The 19,743-nt window shown below is 40.4% G+C and overlaps 1 protein-coding gene across 1 annotated transcript in view; it reads right to left on the reverse strand.

The window, feature by feature from the left end:
* The window catches only part of KCTD1 (potassium channel tetramerization domain containing 1), a 233,902-nt gene extending 215,563 nt beyond the window's left edge, over positions 1-18,339 (reverse strand). Inside the window, exon 1 of the mRNA XM_030213693.1 lies at positions 18,268-18,339. Coding sequence (XP_030069553.1) covers positions 18,268-18,276 — 9 coding nt within the window. The 5' untranslated portion in view covers positions 18,277-18,339. The remainder of the gene's footprint in view (positions 1-18,267) is intronic.
* Positions 18,340-19,743: the final 1,404 nt, after the last annotated feature.

A 19,743-nucleotide genomic window follows, 5' to 3' on the forward strand; every position in this document is an offset into this window, starting at 1 on the left:
CTACCGAGACTCCAAAGCGAATGAAGAAAAAATTCCTTCTTGGGAGCTAGAAAGTAAAATTTTACTCTGCAAAATAGAGCAAGGTAATGGCCGAAGGCCCAAGAACATCCAGAGAAAACAGAAAGTGGGACGCTTGCAGAGAAGACAAAAACAGTCTGCACCAACTTGACTAAACAAAGAGAGAAAAAATAGAAACATGCTATGAAATCTAATGAGATCACACGAGAGCTCAAATGAGAGACCTGGCTACATGCACCCCATAACCTAGGGTGTGCCCGAAATGCACCACCTGTTGCTTGACCTGACAACTCTGCCAATGAGACTGTCTGTAATGAACCAGACATCTATGGAAAGGATGAAACGACGAGACGTAGTTTCATGAGCGCCGCTGCTACTATGACCATAACTTAAGAAAAAAGTGCGCGGAGCCGACGCGAGACCAAAGAGCAGGGCAAGAAAACTGGTAATGAGGACATTACTCCTCCTATACTGAGATGTACTAAGATGTACCGACCCACATCCATAAGAAATGAATGTGGTACTTGCAACCTGGATTGACCACAACTGAGAACAGGATGCTGGGGTTAATGGACTCTTAGACTTTCCCCGTATGACCATACTCATATACTAATAGCAAAAATGCACAGGAAGTGAAAGAATTCCCTTCCAATTGAAAGGAAGGTCTGGAATGAGGACATATAGAATGAAAATGAAAGGATCACCATATGTTGAGCGTGGACTGAGACACACTGGCCTTTAATTTTACCGGATCTCCCCAAACCTCGTATCATGTCATGCCTCCTTCCTCACTGAGATGTACAGATATGAACAGATGCACACTCAAGATATGAATGTGGTATTTGCAATCTGGATTGACCCCATCTGAAAACAGGATGGGGACTCTTGGCCTTTCCCATTATGGCAACACTTATGCCCTTATGGCAAAAAATGCACAGAAAATGAGTGAATCTCCTTCCAAGAGAAAAAAAACTCTGGAGAGAGGAAGAATAAAATGAAAATGAAAAGGAATAGACCTGGAAAATACCTATTACGGAAAAGGTGGTGAATTTGTGCCACAGAAGACAAGACTGTACCTGACGTCAAGAAAGCTTGAAACAAGACCCTAAAATCTGTAAGGAAGAGAAAGGGATAGCAGATGTTATGGATGGTCATACTGGACAAAACCAGAATGTTTACCATGTGCCCAGGCTGAATAGATAGAGGAAACAAAAATACAAGTAGATGGCATGAGGACCTCCCACTATCCTTAAGTGGGAGAAAATGCAAATTGACCTGATAACTTTACTCCCTAAGTGGACATATATCTTGTAAGTCCTAGAAGAAAACTAAGATAACACATGAGAAACTCCAAGACAGTTGGAAAGTAGAGAAGATGTGAATAAAACATGCCTTCTAAAGCATCTGAGAAAACTGGGTGCTCGGTAGACAGGACTGAGTCTCCTAGAATATGAGAACCATCTGAACCATGTAGCCTATGCAACTGTCATCTGCTATGCCAAAGAGAACGCATAGCCATGAAAGAAAATTGCTGAAAGGAAGTAAGACCTTATGTCCAGAATTGCAAAGTACGCAACAATTGAGTATCAGACAATGTATTTCATTGCACATGGCATCTGAACCATATAGCCTACGCTCTAGAGAACGTTTGTTAAGATCTTAAAACACTGTATAAGAACATAGCCACGGAGGAAAATTTCCTGAAAGGAATTAAGATCTTATGTCCAGCATTGTAAAGTACCAAACAATGGCACCTGAACCAGATAGCCTATGCCATAGAAAATGTTTGTTAAGTTCTTAAAACACTGTATAACATCATAGCCATGAAGGGAAATGCTTGAAAGGATCTAAGATATTATGGCCAGATTTGTAAAGTACTAATCAATTGACTATTAGACAATGTAGTCCTATTCACCAGGAAATGAGAAAGACACAGAGTGACACACACTGGACCTCCATAAAAATTGCGCTAGACAATAGCAAAGACCTTTCCTCCAAACATCACACACAAGGGAAAGGAATAGGAAATTGGTTATTTTGGAGCTGAGATATAATTTAATTCGCCCCATTGTCTAAAACAGAGAATTCCCGACTGAGCTGCACTTTGAATCGGAGTCTTGCCAAGAACAAAGAAATCGCCAACTGAGCTGCACTTTAATTCACAACATTGCTAGCAACCAAAAAGTCCCCGACGGAGAAAAAACAGAGGGAAAAACAAAATGAGCGCCATTCGCATCGTAACATTTCGTTTTTTTTGTTTTTGTTTTTTTTTTGTTTTTCAATAGCTTGAAAAATACATGTAAAAATTAATTGCGGGGAAAATATACTACCAATTGCCCCAACTACCGTAGAAACAATATCTCCTTTCCATTGCACAAACAGCCAAACACAGTAAAAGCAGAAAAACGCTGCCGCATCAAGGGAAATTGCAGCTGCAGGCAAAACAATGGCGGCCAAGCGTGCCAAAATGAGAAGAATAAAGTTCGGGGGAGAAAACCATTGACCAGACCGACGAAGAAGCAGGAAATCCGTGCCGCTGAAAAACAGATAACCTCCGATGCCGCACAAAACATGGTTTAGCCTCTGGCCCGACAGGAACCGTCAATACAGCTCCCAAGCTATACAGACCTGTCCAAGAGCGAGCACGCGCTTAACAGTTCGCGCCTCTTTTTTTTTTTTTTACAACTACCGCCGCTAACAACACCGGATAGCAGAGGAAAAATAATGAAGATAACAAAAAACCACCGATTAAAGTCACAGACGCTGACTTTTCACTTTTTTTTTTTTTTTTTTTTTTTTTTAAATAGCTCCGCCAGAAAAGAAAATAAAGACTCTTCAAACAGAATAAGACAGAAGAGCTACCTGCTCGTTATAAGACTGGGGAAAGCAAAAACTACTTCCTTTAAATTCCTTTCATTTGAATTAAATTTTTTTTTTTTTTTTTTAATTTTCTTTTACTTGATTTAATTCTTTAAAAACAGCTGCCTATTAAAAGTGGCTGCCTCTCCCAAAGACGGTACACCTTTCCAGAGAAAGGGACGGCCCTTCCCTGCTAAGCCAGGGAGATGGGGAGGAAGGGGGGTGGACTCGAGACACCCGAGTTTAACACCCCAGAGGCTGTCAAAGAAAGAAAAGAAACCCTGTCAAGCCTCTAATTACGATTCCAGGCACAGAAGAAGTATTATAAATATATCTGTAATATCTTATAGAGAAAAAGAGAGAGAGAGACTAATGGGCTCACTTCCTACCTGCTGAGAGACTGAGAAAATACTGAGGCTAAGGTCACATGGCCAGGGCTCCTATTGGCTCTCTAGAGTCAGAGTTTTTTCTCAGTCTCCACCTGCTGGTAGGCGGGCACAACCCAACAGTCCAATCCTGGTCCGGTCCGGAGGGATGCTAAGGAAAAGAGGTTTACTCACATGCTCATGTACTGGAAGTGTTTAGTTAGAGATAAAACAAACTTGCTATGACACCCTAGCTTTTGAGCATAAGGATGTCATGCTTGCAAGATTACTGTAAAAAAAAATCACCTTATAAAAACAGACCTTAAAACAATTAAAGGAAAATAGCCAGATAAAAAAACAATGTAAACTCTGTCAAAAAGGTTCCCAGACAGTGCTTGGGACTTAAAAAAAAAGTCCGTGATGAATTAAATGAAAACAAAAGAACTGTACCAGCCATCAGGGCCAGGGTTTTTTTTCACCAGTTTTTGTGTTAATTCATTTGTAGAGGTATTTGTAATTAGCAAGCTATTATCAGCAAAATCTAGTGATGGATGTGGGAGTTGTCCAGTATTAAATTTTCCTTGGAGGATGATAATTTAAGTTTTGATGAATAAAGCTTAGTATAAAAAGCATAAAAATGTATTATTTTGTAACTTTTTTGACGACCCTCATTTGCTCATGTTTAGAATTTCATTGTCCATTATTTATGGACTCATGTTTTTTTATATTTGACTATTTGTATATTAATGTTTTTGCTTGTGACTTGTTGGTATGACTGGATTCTTTACTTGCAAAAAAATCAATTTCATGAGTAGTCAGGAATCCACCTTCTGCTCCTTTCTTAATCAAAGCCTCAACCTCAATTTTGATCTCCTTGATGGGGTCTCTTCTCAATTTAGAATAAAAAGTTCGATCATCCAGATGTCTGTAAATTTCCTTTTTGTAATCATCTATATTCATGACCACCACTGCTCCTCCTTTGTCCACACAAATGAGAAGCTGGTCTTGAAAGACATCTTGAAAACAGACGATAAGAAAACAAGGGCTTTCTTCAACACTACCAAAATTCAGAATGCAGCAAGCAACTCATACAAGACCATTCTATCAGCATCAAGCAAGTGAAGAATCCAGTCATACCAACAATTTACATTCTCTGCAAAATACACAAGTCACTTACAAATCCCCCAGGCAGACCAATCATTGCTGCAATCGGTACAATATTAAAACCACTATCTATTTTTGTGGACATTTTTTACGCCCCAAGATACTAAAAATCAACTCTTACATTACGGACTCTGCTGACATCAGTAACACCTTGAAAGAACTACATATGGATGTTGAGATTTTTCTTGTTAGCAACAAAAGGAGGAAGGCTACTGTGGCTCTAACTCAGATAATCCAACACCAACAACAAGTGAAGAGTCCAGTATAAATGCTTAATCAGATAATCAACACGATGTATTTAAAATTCCAATCTTCCTTTATTTTCAAACATGCTTTTCTTTTTATGTAACAAACAATTGTTGAGCACTTAGCTATGGCTCGATGGTGGCCAAACCCGTTTCACTTTACATGCTTCATCAGGAGCCGTGCATCAACTTTCTTATAATATCTAACAAGATGGTATCACATATTCTTGTGATGACCTATAAAACAGGTACATAACAATTATATCTGAAAAATCACAAATTGGCTAGTGTCCAGTCTTTACTTACAGAATCATTAATATAGCTTAGCACTTGATTACATCAGTAGATAATATCAGTTCAATATATTTCTAAGACAAATCAATATATGATGTCATAATATCATCACTTTCAAATAAACTCAAAGTTCAACGTTCTAGTCAGAATAACAAAATTTATATTGACAATTGTGAGATTATACACATAAATACTATTCAAATTAAACAACATTCTTTTTAATCAATCTACTTTTCTTTAATCAATTATTCACATTACAACTTATGCCACTCAAATCTTTCCTTTCAACATACTAAGCTGTTAAACAAATTGATGTATGTTCTTACATAAACTGTCTTTTCTAAATAAAGCTTGTTGTTAATAAGCCATCTTTCAAAGAAAATGATATTTTCTTAAACAATTGTTTCACTATATTATAAAAAGTCAAGCACCGGCCGGTGTTAAATCCTTATCAACTCATTAGCTTAACTAACGCTTTACTACTTCAGTAAAACATAAGAACAGTCGCATTCTTTTTACAATATACTCACATTGCATCTTATCAGATCTCTGTTCTTCCATACAGCGGTCTTAGCTGTTGAACAGATTAGTGTGTATTTTTTCAACCTAACTTTTCTGCTTAAAACTTGCTACCAATTATCCATCCTCCAATGAGATGATCACCTTCCTTAACCAATCAATCTACTGCATTATTTAAATCTCTACGTGGCAGCATTTGAGGAGAGATTTTTTTCATAACACAGTATGGAATGAGCAGATTACTTTATTTATTTAGATTTTGCTCACACCTTTTTCAGTAGTGGCTCAAGTTGAGTTACATTCAGGTACTCTGGATATTTCTCTATTCCAGGAGGGCTCACAATCTAAATTATGCAGATGTTATATTGATGACGTCATCATGATTTGGAGCAGAGGCGTATCTGAAATGCAGTGGTAGGGGGGCCAAGGCCAGAGTGAGGGGGGCACATTATAGCCCCCCCTGCCGTCGTCATCGTCGCCGCCGTCACTTACCTTTGCTGGTGGGGGACCCCAACCCCCGCCAGCTGAGGTCCGCTTCCTCCTGCCGCTGCTTTTAAAAATATTCCTTCGGCTGGAGGGGGACCCCAACCCCCGCCAGCCGAGCTGAGGTCTTTTAAAGTTCTTTTTCGCCATCCGGAGTCTGTGCTCTTCAAAGCTGCTCCTTTTGTGCAGCGACGTCAGACTGGGTAAGTACAAAATTGAGGTGCCATAACACTGTAGAAGGCATGATGGGAGGTTTCGTATGTAGCAGACCTCGCATACAGCGAACAACTAAAGGCTGTATAGAGATGGGCTTACCTTCTACCTGATGATAATAAACTCCAATTGCACTGTGTTGGTCTTTCAACCTGCTTCTGATCATGGCCTTGTCCTCATACCAAAGGACAAGCCTCTTCCATTTAAAACCATATGCCATCTTAATAGAATCCTTTTTGACAACCAGCAAGACCTGTGAGACATTGTCAGGCATGTTCAGGGAATACAATGCCTCTCAAAACCCAAGTTGTGAGAGCTAGGGACTATGTTGGGAAGCAACAGAATGCCCTCCTCTTGCAGGATCATTGTTGGAAAACACTCTATCCTCATAGGACTTCTGATGGAGAGGTTCCCGTATCTTGCTTGCATTTCAGCATAGTCTGTTTTGAGGAGTATTGGAGTACATGTATACAGAATGCACTCACCCCAATGCAGGAGGAAGGCATCTGAGGGTAGTCTGCTGTGTGACCCTATACTGCAGCAAAACTGAGGTACCTTTTTTTATTGAATGGAGTGGAAAAGAGATCTATCATGGGGGTGCCCTACTCCTGAAAAAATGCTGTAGACAACTTTATTGTCCAGTGTCCACTTATGGGACCAAAGGACTTGACTCAGTTTCTCTGCCTGAACATTGTCCTTGCCTGCCAAGTAACTGGCTCTGAGGCACATCCCATGATAAATGGCCTATTTCCACATTTTGAACAGAAACAGAGGGTTCAAAGCACAAAACAAAGTCCAGACGCAAAATAAAAATACCAGGAGCTTTCACAAGCAGGGCAAAACCATTAATTATACATCATATATCATTGTCCCGACATGGGCCATGTTTTGGCATGAAGTGCCTGCATCAGGGGTCTATATTAAAACATAAATATAATTAGAAATCATATATTATAAGCCAATTACAATAAAAAAGACAGACATGTCAAAAGAAACCTTAAAGGAACCAATACACACATACTATGTGAACATGCATATTGAACAGTTCTGGGATATATATGAACCACGGTGTCACTAGTGTAACAAAAACATTATTAAAAAAGTGAGATTAATGTTGAAATGGTTGCCAATGGGGTATGATGAATGTAAGGAAAAATAAATCATGTCCAATTTAAAAGGTGCTGTAACAAAGAATGTGAGAGTGATTATATTATGCCGACAATGATATTAGTGAAACAGTGGTTAAATCCATATATTAAAAGGCATCAAAATGTAGGTAGGGCAGCAAAAAAATTCACCATTTAATTATAAATATCTAAAATGAAGAGAACAGCTGAAAGCTGAATTCACATCAAACATGACTAAGATCCTTTAAAACAAATCTATATTAATAAATCCCACCTTGAACGTTCTGAAGCTCACTCCAAGGCAGAGAAGCTCACTCCAAGGCAGAGAAGCACAAAAATCCTGTAGTCTTCATAGGCTAGGACCAGTCACCCTCACTCATAGACCCGCCCTCAGCCACGCCCCATCTACTATAATAAAACTCACCCTCAACGTTCTGAAGACAACGTTCTGAAGTCACTCAGTCACTCCCTGAAGGGTTCATGGATTCATGGTGGTGAAGCCACAACACTGACCCTGTCTCTCTGCCCCGCCCTCGCAAGACGGACCAAACAGAAAAAACACCCTCAACATTCTGAAACACAAAGGACCATCACAACACCGTTCCCAGGCAACACTAGGCAACGTAAGACGGACCAATCAGAGGAAACTACGTGACAATAAGGGAGGAGCATTCCCCAGCAGAATGGCTCATTATCTGTGCAGCACGGAGAGCACAGAACCACCGCTGGAACGAGAGAAGAATATTCCTGCTGTGGGTATGTGCAAAAATAGACCGTGGGGGGGGGGGGGGGGGGAGAAATTTTTAAATGCCTAATGCCAGTACTGAAGAGTGCCAGAGGGCCTATAGCACAGACTATATTTGGGATCGCTTGACATGGAGTCAGAGGAGCCGGAAAACAACGTGCCCGTCACCATCTGGGACGTGGGCAAACAGGACAAGCTGCGGCCTAGCTGGAAGGATTACCCGCGACCCAGGCAGCAGCAAACAGCGACCAAGGACAGCACAGCACATCCCCTAACCCCCAAGCAAAAAACAAAACAAAACAAAAAAAAGACACACATCAACAACCTGCACACACACCGCACCCTCACACACACACACACACACACACAAAATAACTCTGTGACACATACACACACACACACACAAAAAAAGCCACATGCTAGCGCCCGTTTCATTGGTTTCGGAAACGGGCCTTTCTTACTAGTGTATATATAATGATGAAGACATTTACATTTTTAAATTGTTCAAGTAATAAATTAGACTTCAAAAGTTAGCTTTAAATGTTCAGAATATACAAATTGGACTTCAAATTGTACTTAACTTTAAAAGTACCTGATATCATCAAACGCAAACCATCTACCGTGAAGTGCTAACAATATAAGCCTGATAAAAATAAATTTCCATACTCAATGTACCTGAATCCAAAGTACTAAACATCATTAACAAGATATTAAGCTGTGCTCTTAACTAAAAACAGACTTTATAATAAAAGAAAAAAATATGACAAAAAATGGAACCAAAACCATGTTGTGAACAACACACTCCATATAGCTTTAAACTACGGAAATTGAATTAGCTAAAATCAGACATTAAAATTTCAAACAATAGAATTTGGAATCACAGAATCCATAGTCTTATGTTCAATCCATGACATTAATGTGTACTGGTGTAAGAGAACAGCTAGAAATGACAAACTGACCAGCCAATAAATCCATACTTCTCAGGTAAATGGTTATCATTAATGCTTATAGTAGTGAAAATCAAATAAAAGTGGTATATAAGAAGAGCAAACTTACTGCTACAGATATAAGCACAAAATGCCTGTTGCTTCACATGGGAGTGCAGCGTCACTGTTACTCCAGGCACAATCCGAGGTAAATCATTAGTGTCTTTATTTCCTTTCATTTTTAAATTTTTTGTTTCTATTTTAAAGTTTATTTTTAAGGAACCAATATATAATTTATGGTGACACTTGCCGACAGTACAGGGCACTACCATTTTAAATTTAATATGCTTAACGTCATGATGACATCAGTTAGCTTGTCACTTTTTAAATCGCACTATTGAGTGCCATTTTCTGATCTTTTCAAACAAAATATAATATTAGAAAAAACGAACCTTAGTCAACCCATATGGTTTTTTACATTATTATGACATTTAAGGATTAAAGTTATCAACACCTATATCACCCATCTGAAAAGTGCATCCTTAGTTACTCAAACAACCAACTGACCATATTTAATTGAATTAGATTCAGCTGAATGAACACAGACAAGCTTGATTACATCCAGCCCTGTTGAACCTAAATTTCACCATATATTGGACATTAAGAGTGAAGTAGTCACTATAAGGTTTCTATAAGAATGCTACATCTCAATTAAAGAAAATTATGAGTTAAGAAAAAAAATGTTGAAATATATCAGTCTGTAAAGGGTTACAAAGTCATTTCAGAGCTCTAGGACTCCACCAAACCACAGTTGAGAGTAATCTTCAAATAGAGACTTGAGAACAGTGGTGAATTTTCTCAGATACGGCCAGCGAGCCAAAATTGCTCCAAGGGTACAAAAGCCAACTCATATAGGAAGTCACAAAACAACCCTAACATCCAAAGAACTGCAGGCCTCTCTAGCCTCAGCTAAGGTCAGTGTTCATGACTCCACACTAAGAAAGAGACTGGGCAAAAATGGAGTTCATGGGAGAGTAGCAAGGCAGAAACTGCTGCTATCAATAAGTAACATTCATGCTCATCTCAAATTTGAGAAAAACCCACCTGGATGATCCCCAAGCTTTTAGGGATAATATTTTCTGGGCAGACAGTATCTGGCATAAAGCAAATACAGCATTCCACTGTAGGAACATCATACCAGCAGTCAAGCATGGTAGTGGTAGTGTGATGCTGTGGTGTGTTTTGCTGCCTCAGGACCTGGAAAATTTCCCCATTACTGAAAAGGAACAGAAGGGCACACTTCCCTGTAATTTATCCAGTTGCAAACTATGCCAAAATATTTCACAGGACCCCACAGTCATCCACAAAGGAAAGATATTCAACATAAAGGGATCTTTCACTTGCTCATCTTCCAATGTGGTATATATCATTCAGTGTAAAAAATGTAACGAAGGATGCTATATTGGAGAAACAGGCCAGATGCTTAAGACAAGATTCAATTTACATAGACATCGCATGAACAATACTGGTGCCAGTAGGGCTCCCACGCCTATTGGTCAGCATTTTACAGGACCAGGACAGTGTACCAGTGACTTCACAGTGAGAATCCTGAAAGGTAACTTTAAAACCATACAAGAACGTAAGACCTTTGAAGTCAGAATGATTGAATATTTTAACACCCAACAGAAAGGACTTAACAAGGATCTGGGGTTCCTAGCCCATTATAAACCATAAAGCTGTATGTCTCTGTTGATCACCCCACCCCTCACCTATCCACACCCATCCTGTTAGAATATCAATGATATATTTGATGTCCCCATGCATACCTCCTACCCCCCCATCCTCCCACCCTGTCAGACTGTCATAGTAATGCTTGAATGTTTTCACTTGTATACACTGTCAGCTAGCACATTTGCTTATTTCCGATCTGACGAAGAAGGGCAACCTTCGAAAACTAATCAAGAAATGTATTAAGTTATGTCCAATAAAAAAGGTATCATCTTATTTTCTTTTCCATGTTTTATTTTGTTTGATTTCTATTGATAACCTTAAAAGTGGACTAACACGGCTACCACACCCCATTACTGAAGGAACCATGAATTCTGCATTGTACCAGAAAAGTCCTAAGGAGAATACCACTTATCTGTCCATGAGCTGAAGCTAAAGCATAATTGGGTTATATAGCAAGACAATGATCCAACACACAAAAGCAAGTCTAGATCTGAATGGCTGAGGAGAAACAAAATTAAGGTTTTGGATGGGCCAAGTAAAAATCCTGACTTAAACCTGATAGGTATCTGTGGCAGGACCTGGAATATGTAGTTTATGCAGGAAAACCTAAAAACATGCCTCAATTAAAACAGTTCTGCAAAGAGTGGGCTAAAATTCCTCAACAGCGATGCAAAACACTGATATCAAATTATAGGAAGCATTTGGTTCCAATTATTGCTGCTAAAGATAATGCAACCAATTATTATGTTTAGGGGCAGTTACTCTTTCTCATGGGTGATATGGGTGTTGGATCATTAAATAAATGATATAATAATATATAAACTGTGTTGTGTACTGGGTTCCCAATATTATTTTGTTTAAAGATCAGAAACCATTCAGTGCAACATATATGCAATAATAAAGAATGGTGGGTTCAGGGGAAGAACTTATCCAAACTTTTTTTTTTTAATCCAGATACATGTGTGGGAAGGGTTTTTTTTTCAGAAACCAGCTCGGCAGGGCAGGTCTCATACAAATGTCTTGAAAACAGGAGGGGTGTGACAAGGTATAGACGTGCATGCACACTGGTAGTCTCTGCGCTCTATAAACAGGGAAAGGGAATGGGACTTGATATACCAGCTTTCTGTGGTTTTTGCAACAACATTCAAAGTGGTTTACATGGAGGGGCATTTTCAAAAGGGACGTCCAAGTTTTGATTTGGACGTCCTCGCAAAACGTCCACATCCAGGGGCAGGGAAACCCATATTTTTGAAACAAGATGGACGTCCATCTTTCGTTTTGAAAATACCGTCAGGGACGTCCAAATCCTTAAATTTGGTTGTCCTTAGGTTTGGTCATCCCTAGACATGGACGTTTCTGATTTTTAGCAATAATCAAAACCAAGGACGTCCATCTCAGAAACGACCAAATGCAAGCCATTTGGTTGTGGGAGAAGCCAGCATTTGTAGTGCACTGGTCTCCCTGACATGCCAGGACACTAACCGGGCACCCTAGGGGGCACTGCAGTGGACTTCATAAAATGCTCCCAGGTACATAGCTGCCTTACCTTGTGTGCTGAGCCCCCCAAACCCACTACCCACAACTGTACACCACTACCATAGCCCTTACAGGTGAAGGGGGCACCTAGATGTGGGTACAGTGGGTTTCTGATGAGTTTTGGAGGGCTCGCTGCTTCCTCCACCAACGTAACAGGTAGGGGGTGGGGTGGGCCTGGGTCCACCTGCCTGAAGTGCACTGCACACACTAAAACTGCTCCAGGGACCTGCATACTGCGGTCATGGACCTGAGTATGACATCTGAGGCCGGCATAGAGGCTTGCACAACATATTTTTAAAGATTTTTTTTAGGGTGGGAGGGGGTTAGTGACCACTGGGGGAGTAACGGGAGCTTATCCACGATTCCCTCTGGTGGTCATCTGGTCATTTCGGGTACCTTTTTGTGCCTTCATCATAAGAAAAACATGACCAGGTAAAGTCGTCCAAGTGTTCGTCAGGGACGTCCTTGTTTCTTTTGATTATGGGTCAAGGACGTCCAAGTGTTAGGCACGCTCAAGTCCCACCTTCGCTATGCCTCCAACATGCCCCCTTGAACTTTGGCCGTCCCTGCGATGGAAAGCAGATGAGGACGTCCAAAATCGGCTTTCAATTATACCGATTTGGATGACCCTGGGAGAAGGACGTCCATCTTCCAAGTTATGCTGAAAGATGGGCATCCTTCTCTTTCGAAAATGAGCCCAATAGTATATACAGGTACTTATTTGTTAAGTGACGTGCCCAAAGTCACAAGGAGCTGCAGTGAGAATCGAGCCCAGGATCAAAGTCTGCTGCAATAACCACTAGTTTACTCCTCCACTCCAGCTGCCTATAGGATAAAAAAAAATGGGGAGGGAGGTTGTATGGGTAGGGGTTTGTGGATTCTCTCATTCCAAACAAAAAAAAAAGGCTTTGCCAAATACTACTTTGTAGGTTTGCTTTACATATTCTACACAGTTTCTTAAGTTCCTTTCAAAGTGGCTGCAGAGAAAACCAGCTCTTGCAGGGTGTGAACAGATCTGAATACCTAAAGGAGCCAGACCCCCTATGGTTTCTTATGTAAGTTAATCTCAAAATAGCTTAGCTTTTGTATATATGTGCCCTTCAAAGCAAAGAGGAGGAAGGCGTCAATCCTTTTGTTTTAAAACCTAAAACTGCTGTTAGCCGAGATTCTCAGGTGTACGCGCTATTCTATCAACTGTGCCTAACTTTTTTGCATGGTTTATAGAATAGCGCTTTTATTGGTGCCGATTTTTTGGCACCATATATAGAATTACTACTACTACTACTTAACATTTCTAGAGCGCTACAAGGGTTACGCAGCGCTGTACAAAATAAACAAAAAGGATGGTCCCTGCTCAAAGGAGCTTACAATCTAAAGAACGAAATGTCAAGTTGGGGCAGTCTAGATTTCTTGGGTAGAGGTGTAGAATTCACTCCCCTATATAGAATCTGGGGGTATATGGATAACTACACAAATAAGTTAAGCATATGCAATTAAACAAATTCTGAAAATGAGTTCAAGAGAGATTTTAGACCTACTACTCACCTTTTTCAAATCTAAGCTAAAGATCAGTTACATTCCATTGCATGAGTTACTTCTTGCCTAAATAGGCTTGCAGACTAACAGGCTCATTTTCAAAGCACTTAGCCTCCCAAAGTTCCATAGAAACCTATGGAACTTAGCCTCCCAAAGTGCTTTGAAAATATGCCTCTAAGTTGTTCTTGAGTGATCTGCCCAAGTTCACAAATAGAGTTAGTGAGAAAAATGAAATTTCAACCCTAGCTTCCCTGGTTCTCAGACTTCTGAGAAAACTTGGATGGAATCCCTTGAATATTGAACTTCCTAGGCATGACCTGGGCTGGCTGCTGCAAGCAGAGGAGTGACACACAGTATGATCATGCAATGGCCTGGAGGGCTGACAGACTTGTTTCCTTGGGGCAAGCTGCCCAGTGACTCCTCAAACTTTTAATTCCTTATTGAAAGGGCCTAGCCATAGTTGTTTGGGCTACGTTACTCCTAGTCCTCTTGTTTCACTTTATGCATCAGGTATCCTTTTGAAAGAAAATAATTTTGAGAAAAAGAAAAACAGCCTATTTTCTTTCCTGTGAGAAAAAAATAAAGGTTAAGCTGCACATTCTACATTCCTCCACAGTTGTAGGGGGTGGTGTTGGGGTTTTTTAACATCACTTCCCACACATGCCCCATCCAAGATGATGACCAGCAGTAGAAATAGGAAATGACATAGTGCGACCAGTGGTTGTCGCCATCTTGGAATAGGTGGTGTGACTATGACATCACTAAAAGCGACAGGGTTATGAAAAAGGGGCAGGTTTTGGGGCAGCTATGCAAATAAAGCAAGCTTAGGACGGGCTGTGACATCACATCCGATGACACCATCAAAGGGGTGGGTGTGGGGCAGGACTTGGACGTGTCCTGGTTGGCTGTTGGGACTGGGATGTGGTAACAGCTTTAGCATATCTGGGCTTAAAAAAAGGTTTGAACAAGTTTCTGGAGGAAAAGTCCATAGTCTGCTATAGAGATGGGGAAGCCATGGCTTACCCTGGGATTGGTAGCATTGAATGTTGCTACTATTTAGGTTTCTGCCAGGTACTTGTGACCTAGATTGGCCACTACTCACTTCTTCACTCACCACAAGACTTCAGCACTGCCTCTGTTCTTCTCATCTCGTTCTCACTCACTCGCTCACACACGAGCTCCCTGAAATTAGATGCAGCAGCTGTCTTGTCTCGAGGCCTAACTGGCTGAACTTGCCGGCAGCTTGACTCCACCCCTCCCCCCCTCCGGCCGACTGTTTCAGCGCGAGCCTTAGATCCCCCCCCTCGCGCCCAATCGCGTTCCCTGAAGCTATCTGCATGTTTCCCCATCAGTCTCTCTCGTTGCAGCTGCCGGGTACCTCTGGGTTCACCGCCCCCGCGGTAATATCCAAACTTCTAACGTTGCTCTGGACCAACAATGACAGACTCTGGCAGTGACTACAACTTTTAGAAAAGCCCCTCCCCCCCCCACCCCGTCTGAATCTAACCAGCTGTTTGGCGACAGCTGAGGAAAAATGTTAAACGACAGGGCTGCAGATTTACAGCCTTAGAGTGCCAGAACAGTCTCCCTTTTGAAGGGGCAGCACTCGGTGACCAATGTAAGTACCTAAAATATGTTTCCCCCCCCCCCCCCTTACATTATTCACATTAAAGCCTAATCGTTCTAAGGAAGTCTAATCTCATTAAACAAATAGAGCAGGGGATACTCTGGGTTACGCATGTCTAAAACCACCTTGTCTGTTCATACAGCAATAACTTACTGTCTCTTCTCCCTATTGTTATTGGTCTTTTTATTAGGCACACTTTACAAGCAAATGGTTCAACAGCCAGCGCTAACAGGAGCCACGACTGGAGTCTCTAAAATAGAATAGGCTGCAAGTTTTCGAAACATCTATTTAGCTGAAGTTGTAGTTACTTTAGACGTCATTTTAGGAAAACATTCCTCAAATTGAAGGACTCAAGAAGGGTGAGCAGACAATTTCCTTGTACCTGTTAAATGCTTTTTTTTGTTACTGTTAATTTTTTTTTTTTTTCAAAGATTAGTTGCTTTGTGTTTGGTTAGAAATTGTATGATGTTTAACTCTGATATTGGCTGTAGGTATGCTAATGTAAAGATTTTGACATTACTTTTATTAACTAAAGATTTTTACATCTCTGTATTGTGACCAATTTTGCTGCTAATAGTTTGCATTTGAATTTTCTGTAAATTGTATGGTCTTGAGTGAAGACAAATGTGTCTGGCTTGCGGTTGGAGCAGCTTTGTTCTTAAAACAATACAGTAAATTATGGTAGATAATAGTTATCACATTGATCACTTTCTAAAATGTAGTCCAAACTAATCTTATAAGCAACTAATCTACTGTAACTTTACTGCTGTTAAATAAGAACATTTTGTCCTGTGCTTCCGAAATAATACCTCGCAATCGCTGCAGTCATTTTGAATCCTGTGGTATATGTCATTTAAGCAAGTTTATCCCATAGTGAATTCTATTAAAGAAGCTCCATGGCCATGTGTAGTAACCTAATTACTAAATAGCACCAATTAAGCGTTTCTCTGTTTAACAATCAACTTCACTCCTGCTCCTAAACTTCGCACAGCTCTCTTGGTGATACTTGGTGACATTAAAAAAAAGCCACTCGGAATTAATGAATACCAATTATAATTTAACTATTCAGGTCCTTGCTACCTTGTATGAACAGGAATAAAAACCTGTTGTGTGTGATCAGGCACCAGCATCATCTTAAACCACAGCTTTGTTTACAAAAATACAAATGGCATTACCGTAAAAAAAAAAAATGGTTATTTCATGTAAAACAAGTATACACAATATGTGCTGGTATTTAGCTTTGCAAGTCCATTTAACATGAGCCTTACGTGTTCCCTTTGAAAATATCTCATGAAAGAAGGCCATCACTTCCTTCCTCCCATACTTTTTAAAAACAGAAGGGCAAAATGTGAAGATGCTTTTCTTCTGTGAAATAGGCGTCTCTCAAGAAATCCTAGTGCTGAGGAGGTAAAGCTGGCTTTGTGTACATTTTTAATTTGCTAAAACAATTCAAGCATGTTTAGTACCCAGAGGGTATTCTCAAATACAACTTGTATCTCTGGCTGCCAGCATAGCTGACTGAAAACAGAAGGGGAACTATTTCTTAAAGAAAACGTATGCTATTTTGTTTCCAGCAGACACACGTCAGACTTGGAGTCTAAATTAGCACCACAAACTACTCATATCTGTACATTTCAAACAGGTACATTACTTGATTCAAAACAATAGGGCTGACCGGTTCTCTTCCTTTCTGCACGTCAGAAATTATTAAAATTTAAACGGAATTGTATAGACTCCTACCACTCTTTTTACGCTGTTATATTTCAATACAGAAATGTATACTCTGAAATTGTGTATTATCAACACTCAAAAAACAAACTACATGAAAATGTCTTTTTTAGCAATACAAAAAAAAGTTTTGTTTGCTAATGGCTTCTTTCAGTAAATTTATTTCTTTACTGCCTGTTCTCTGAGAAATAAAGCGTCTTAGGTAAAGATGCTTTCTTCCTCTTCACCACCTAATTCCCAGTACACCGATAGCAGGCCAAGAATAAGGCCAGTACACTTTCCCTTTAAGAAGCTCCGACCAGTCCTGAAGGCGTGCAGGCAACACAGGGCAAATCCATTACCCTGATCCATCTTCTGCTAACAACATCCTAGTCACCGCCTCCAGACGTCTGTGCCTTTACAAACAGGACGCCTTTGCCCGCTTTTCTTTGCTTGAACCAAAAAGGTTTCATTTTACCATGATCCAGAAGGTACAAAGGAGATGAGTCACTGATTCAGTAGTAATATATGCATATAGGAAGAAGAAGAGAGAGAGAGAAAAGGCACCTATTCGTTAAAATACAAAAATCCCCTCAGGCAAAATCTACAGCACCACAATGGCGTCTTTCATGAAAAAGATCCAAAGTGTGTTAAGGCTTTTATCTTCTGGCTTTTAAGCAAAGGGGAAAACCCACAGACTTTAATTAAACTTCCCCCCACCCCCAAAAAAGAAGGGAACTAGGGCGCACTTTGTTTTTCGGTGAAAAGGTTAGGGGGAGAGGGTGTTGAGTAGCTATGAGGCGGCAAAGAGCCAGCGCAGTGGAGCGCGAGATGAGAGTGCGCGGTGCCTGGAGCCCAGGCTGCAGCCAGCAGCAGAAGCCTGCACTCACACGCACACCCAGAGCAAGGAAACCGGTCCTTCCGCCTGAGTTCACCCGCTACCCTGCCCTCCCTTGGCCACCATCGCCCTCTTCCCGGTGCTGCCTTTTCTTCTCCCTTTCTTCCTTTTTCCAGGACGTGACGATGAAAACACACAGAGAGAGAATGAGAGATTTGCCAGGAACTGTAGCGTGCTCTATTGCTGGCACATGCGTAAAAGCAAGTTGCACCCGAAAGTCCCCAGCCGTACCATCCTTAGCAAAGAATAACAAACCGAAACCGTCAGACCTTACCTGAAACATTGAAGAACAGAGTCTCTCTTTTTTTTTCCAACTTCCCCCTCTTTTTATCTTTTTTCTCTCTCTCCTTTCCCTCTGATTTTCTCGTCGCGATCTGCTCCCCTTGCTACACCAGAGAGAAATGCAATAGCTTGGCTAAGGTAGACAGAACAAAATACTGAGAATAGTTGCTCCAGGGCTTTGAAACCCCTCAAGGCAAGGATCAGGATACAATTAGCTCATGCCTCTGCTGCTAGTCTAAATCAATCTCCAAAAGAAAAGTTAAATTAAATTAACTGGTCACATTGTTATAGCCTTGATTTTCAAAACGTTTTGAATATCAATATGTAGATATACCATGTATTGTTTCAGATCCTTGTGTGTGTGTGTGTGGAAAACGGACTCCATCCAACTTGCTTATTACTCTTCTCTTGCACAGAAAGGCGGATTTTAATCGTTGTGATTAGTTTTGATGTAAGGTTTCCGTGGGCGATTTCTGCAAATGGATGGAGTGTTTCTTTGCCAGAAGAGGGAAAAGCAGCAGATGATGGTAATTATAAGGATTGTTGGATGTTAGTCTTTATTTGTATTTAGATCCACAGCTCACTGTCTCCAGTTGACCTGACATTGTCATTTTACTAAGGTCATGCAACTTGTTGATAAAGAGAACCCCCTCCTCCGTTAATCAATTCCTTTGGTCACATAACTTCCCAAATAACGTTATAAAAATAAGCACAAGAAGACTTCTTTGCACCAATCAAGTCTGAATTAGTGCCTGGGGGTGATACACAAACTCATTTCAAATGTTCAGCCATGCAGAATTGCAGAAAAATTGAAGGCATTTCAGCCCCCCTTTTTTTGTGAAAACCAAAATTAGAAGAAAAGAAAATTCACATATGCAAATCCAAGAAAGCTACCAATGATATTTCTTGTCAGCTGCTAGCAAATGAAACTTACTCTCTGTATGTAATTGTCCATTGTTTTGGTATGGTTTTGTGCACTTTTCACCTTCCCTATCATAACCCCCTTTCTCTGTCTTCCCTGCACCCATCGCATACATACAAGTGGGAAAAATGATGGTGGTTTGCTTGTATATTTTAAAATATTGTAAATAAAAAATATTTGTAAAAATCATGGTTATTGACATGCAATAACTGCTGCTACAGAGTAAAATGGTCCATCTACTCTGCCCAGTACAGTGATTAGAACTGTAACTGGTGCTCAATGCAGGTCCCCCCCCCCCCCCCCAATCTCTTGTTTGAAGTGCAAAAAGTTATTTGCTGCTGTTCAGAACTGAGGTGCCCAATGCTTGTTTTCCATCTTTTTGTCATTTAAGAAAACCTCTGTGCTTACCTAACACCTTCATAAATTCCATAATGGCTTTGCCTCTTCCTGTAGTAGGGCAATCTAGACAAACACCCTTTTCATGAAGAAAATTCTCAATGTTGTTTCTGAATTTCCTTCATTGCAGCTTCATTTCATGTTCTTTAA

This window comes from Microcaecilia unicolor, chromosome 1, assembly GCF_901765095.1.
Source record: "Microcaecilia unicolor chromosome 1, aMicUni1.1, whole genome shotgun sequence".
Classification (NCBI taxonomy): domain Eukaryota; kingdom Metazoa; phylum Chordata; class Amphibia; order Gymnophiona; family Siphonopidae; genus Microcaecilia; species Microcaecilia unicolor.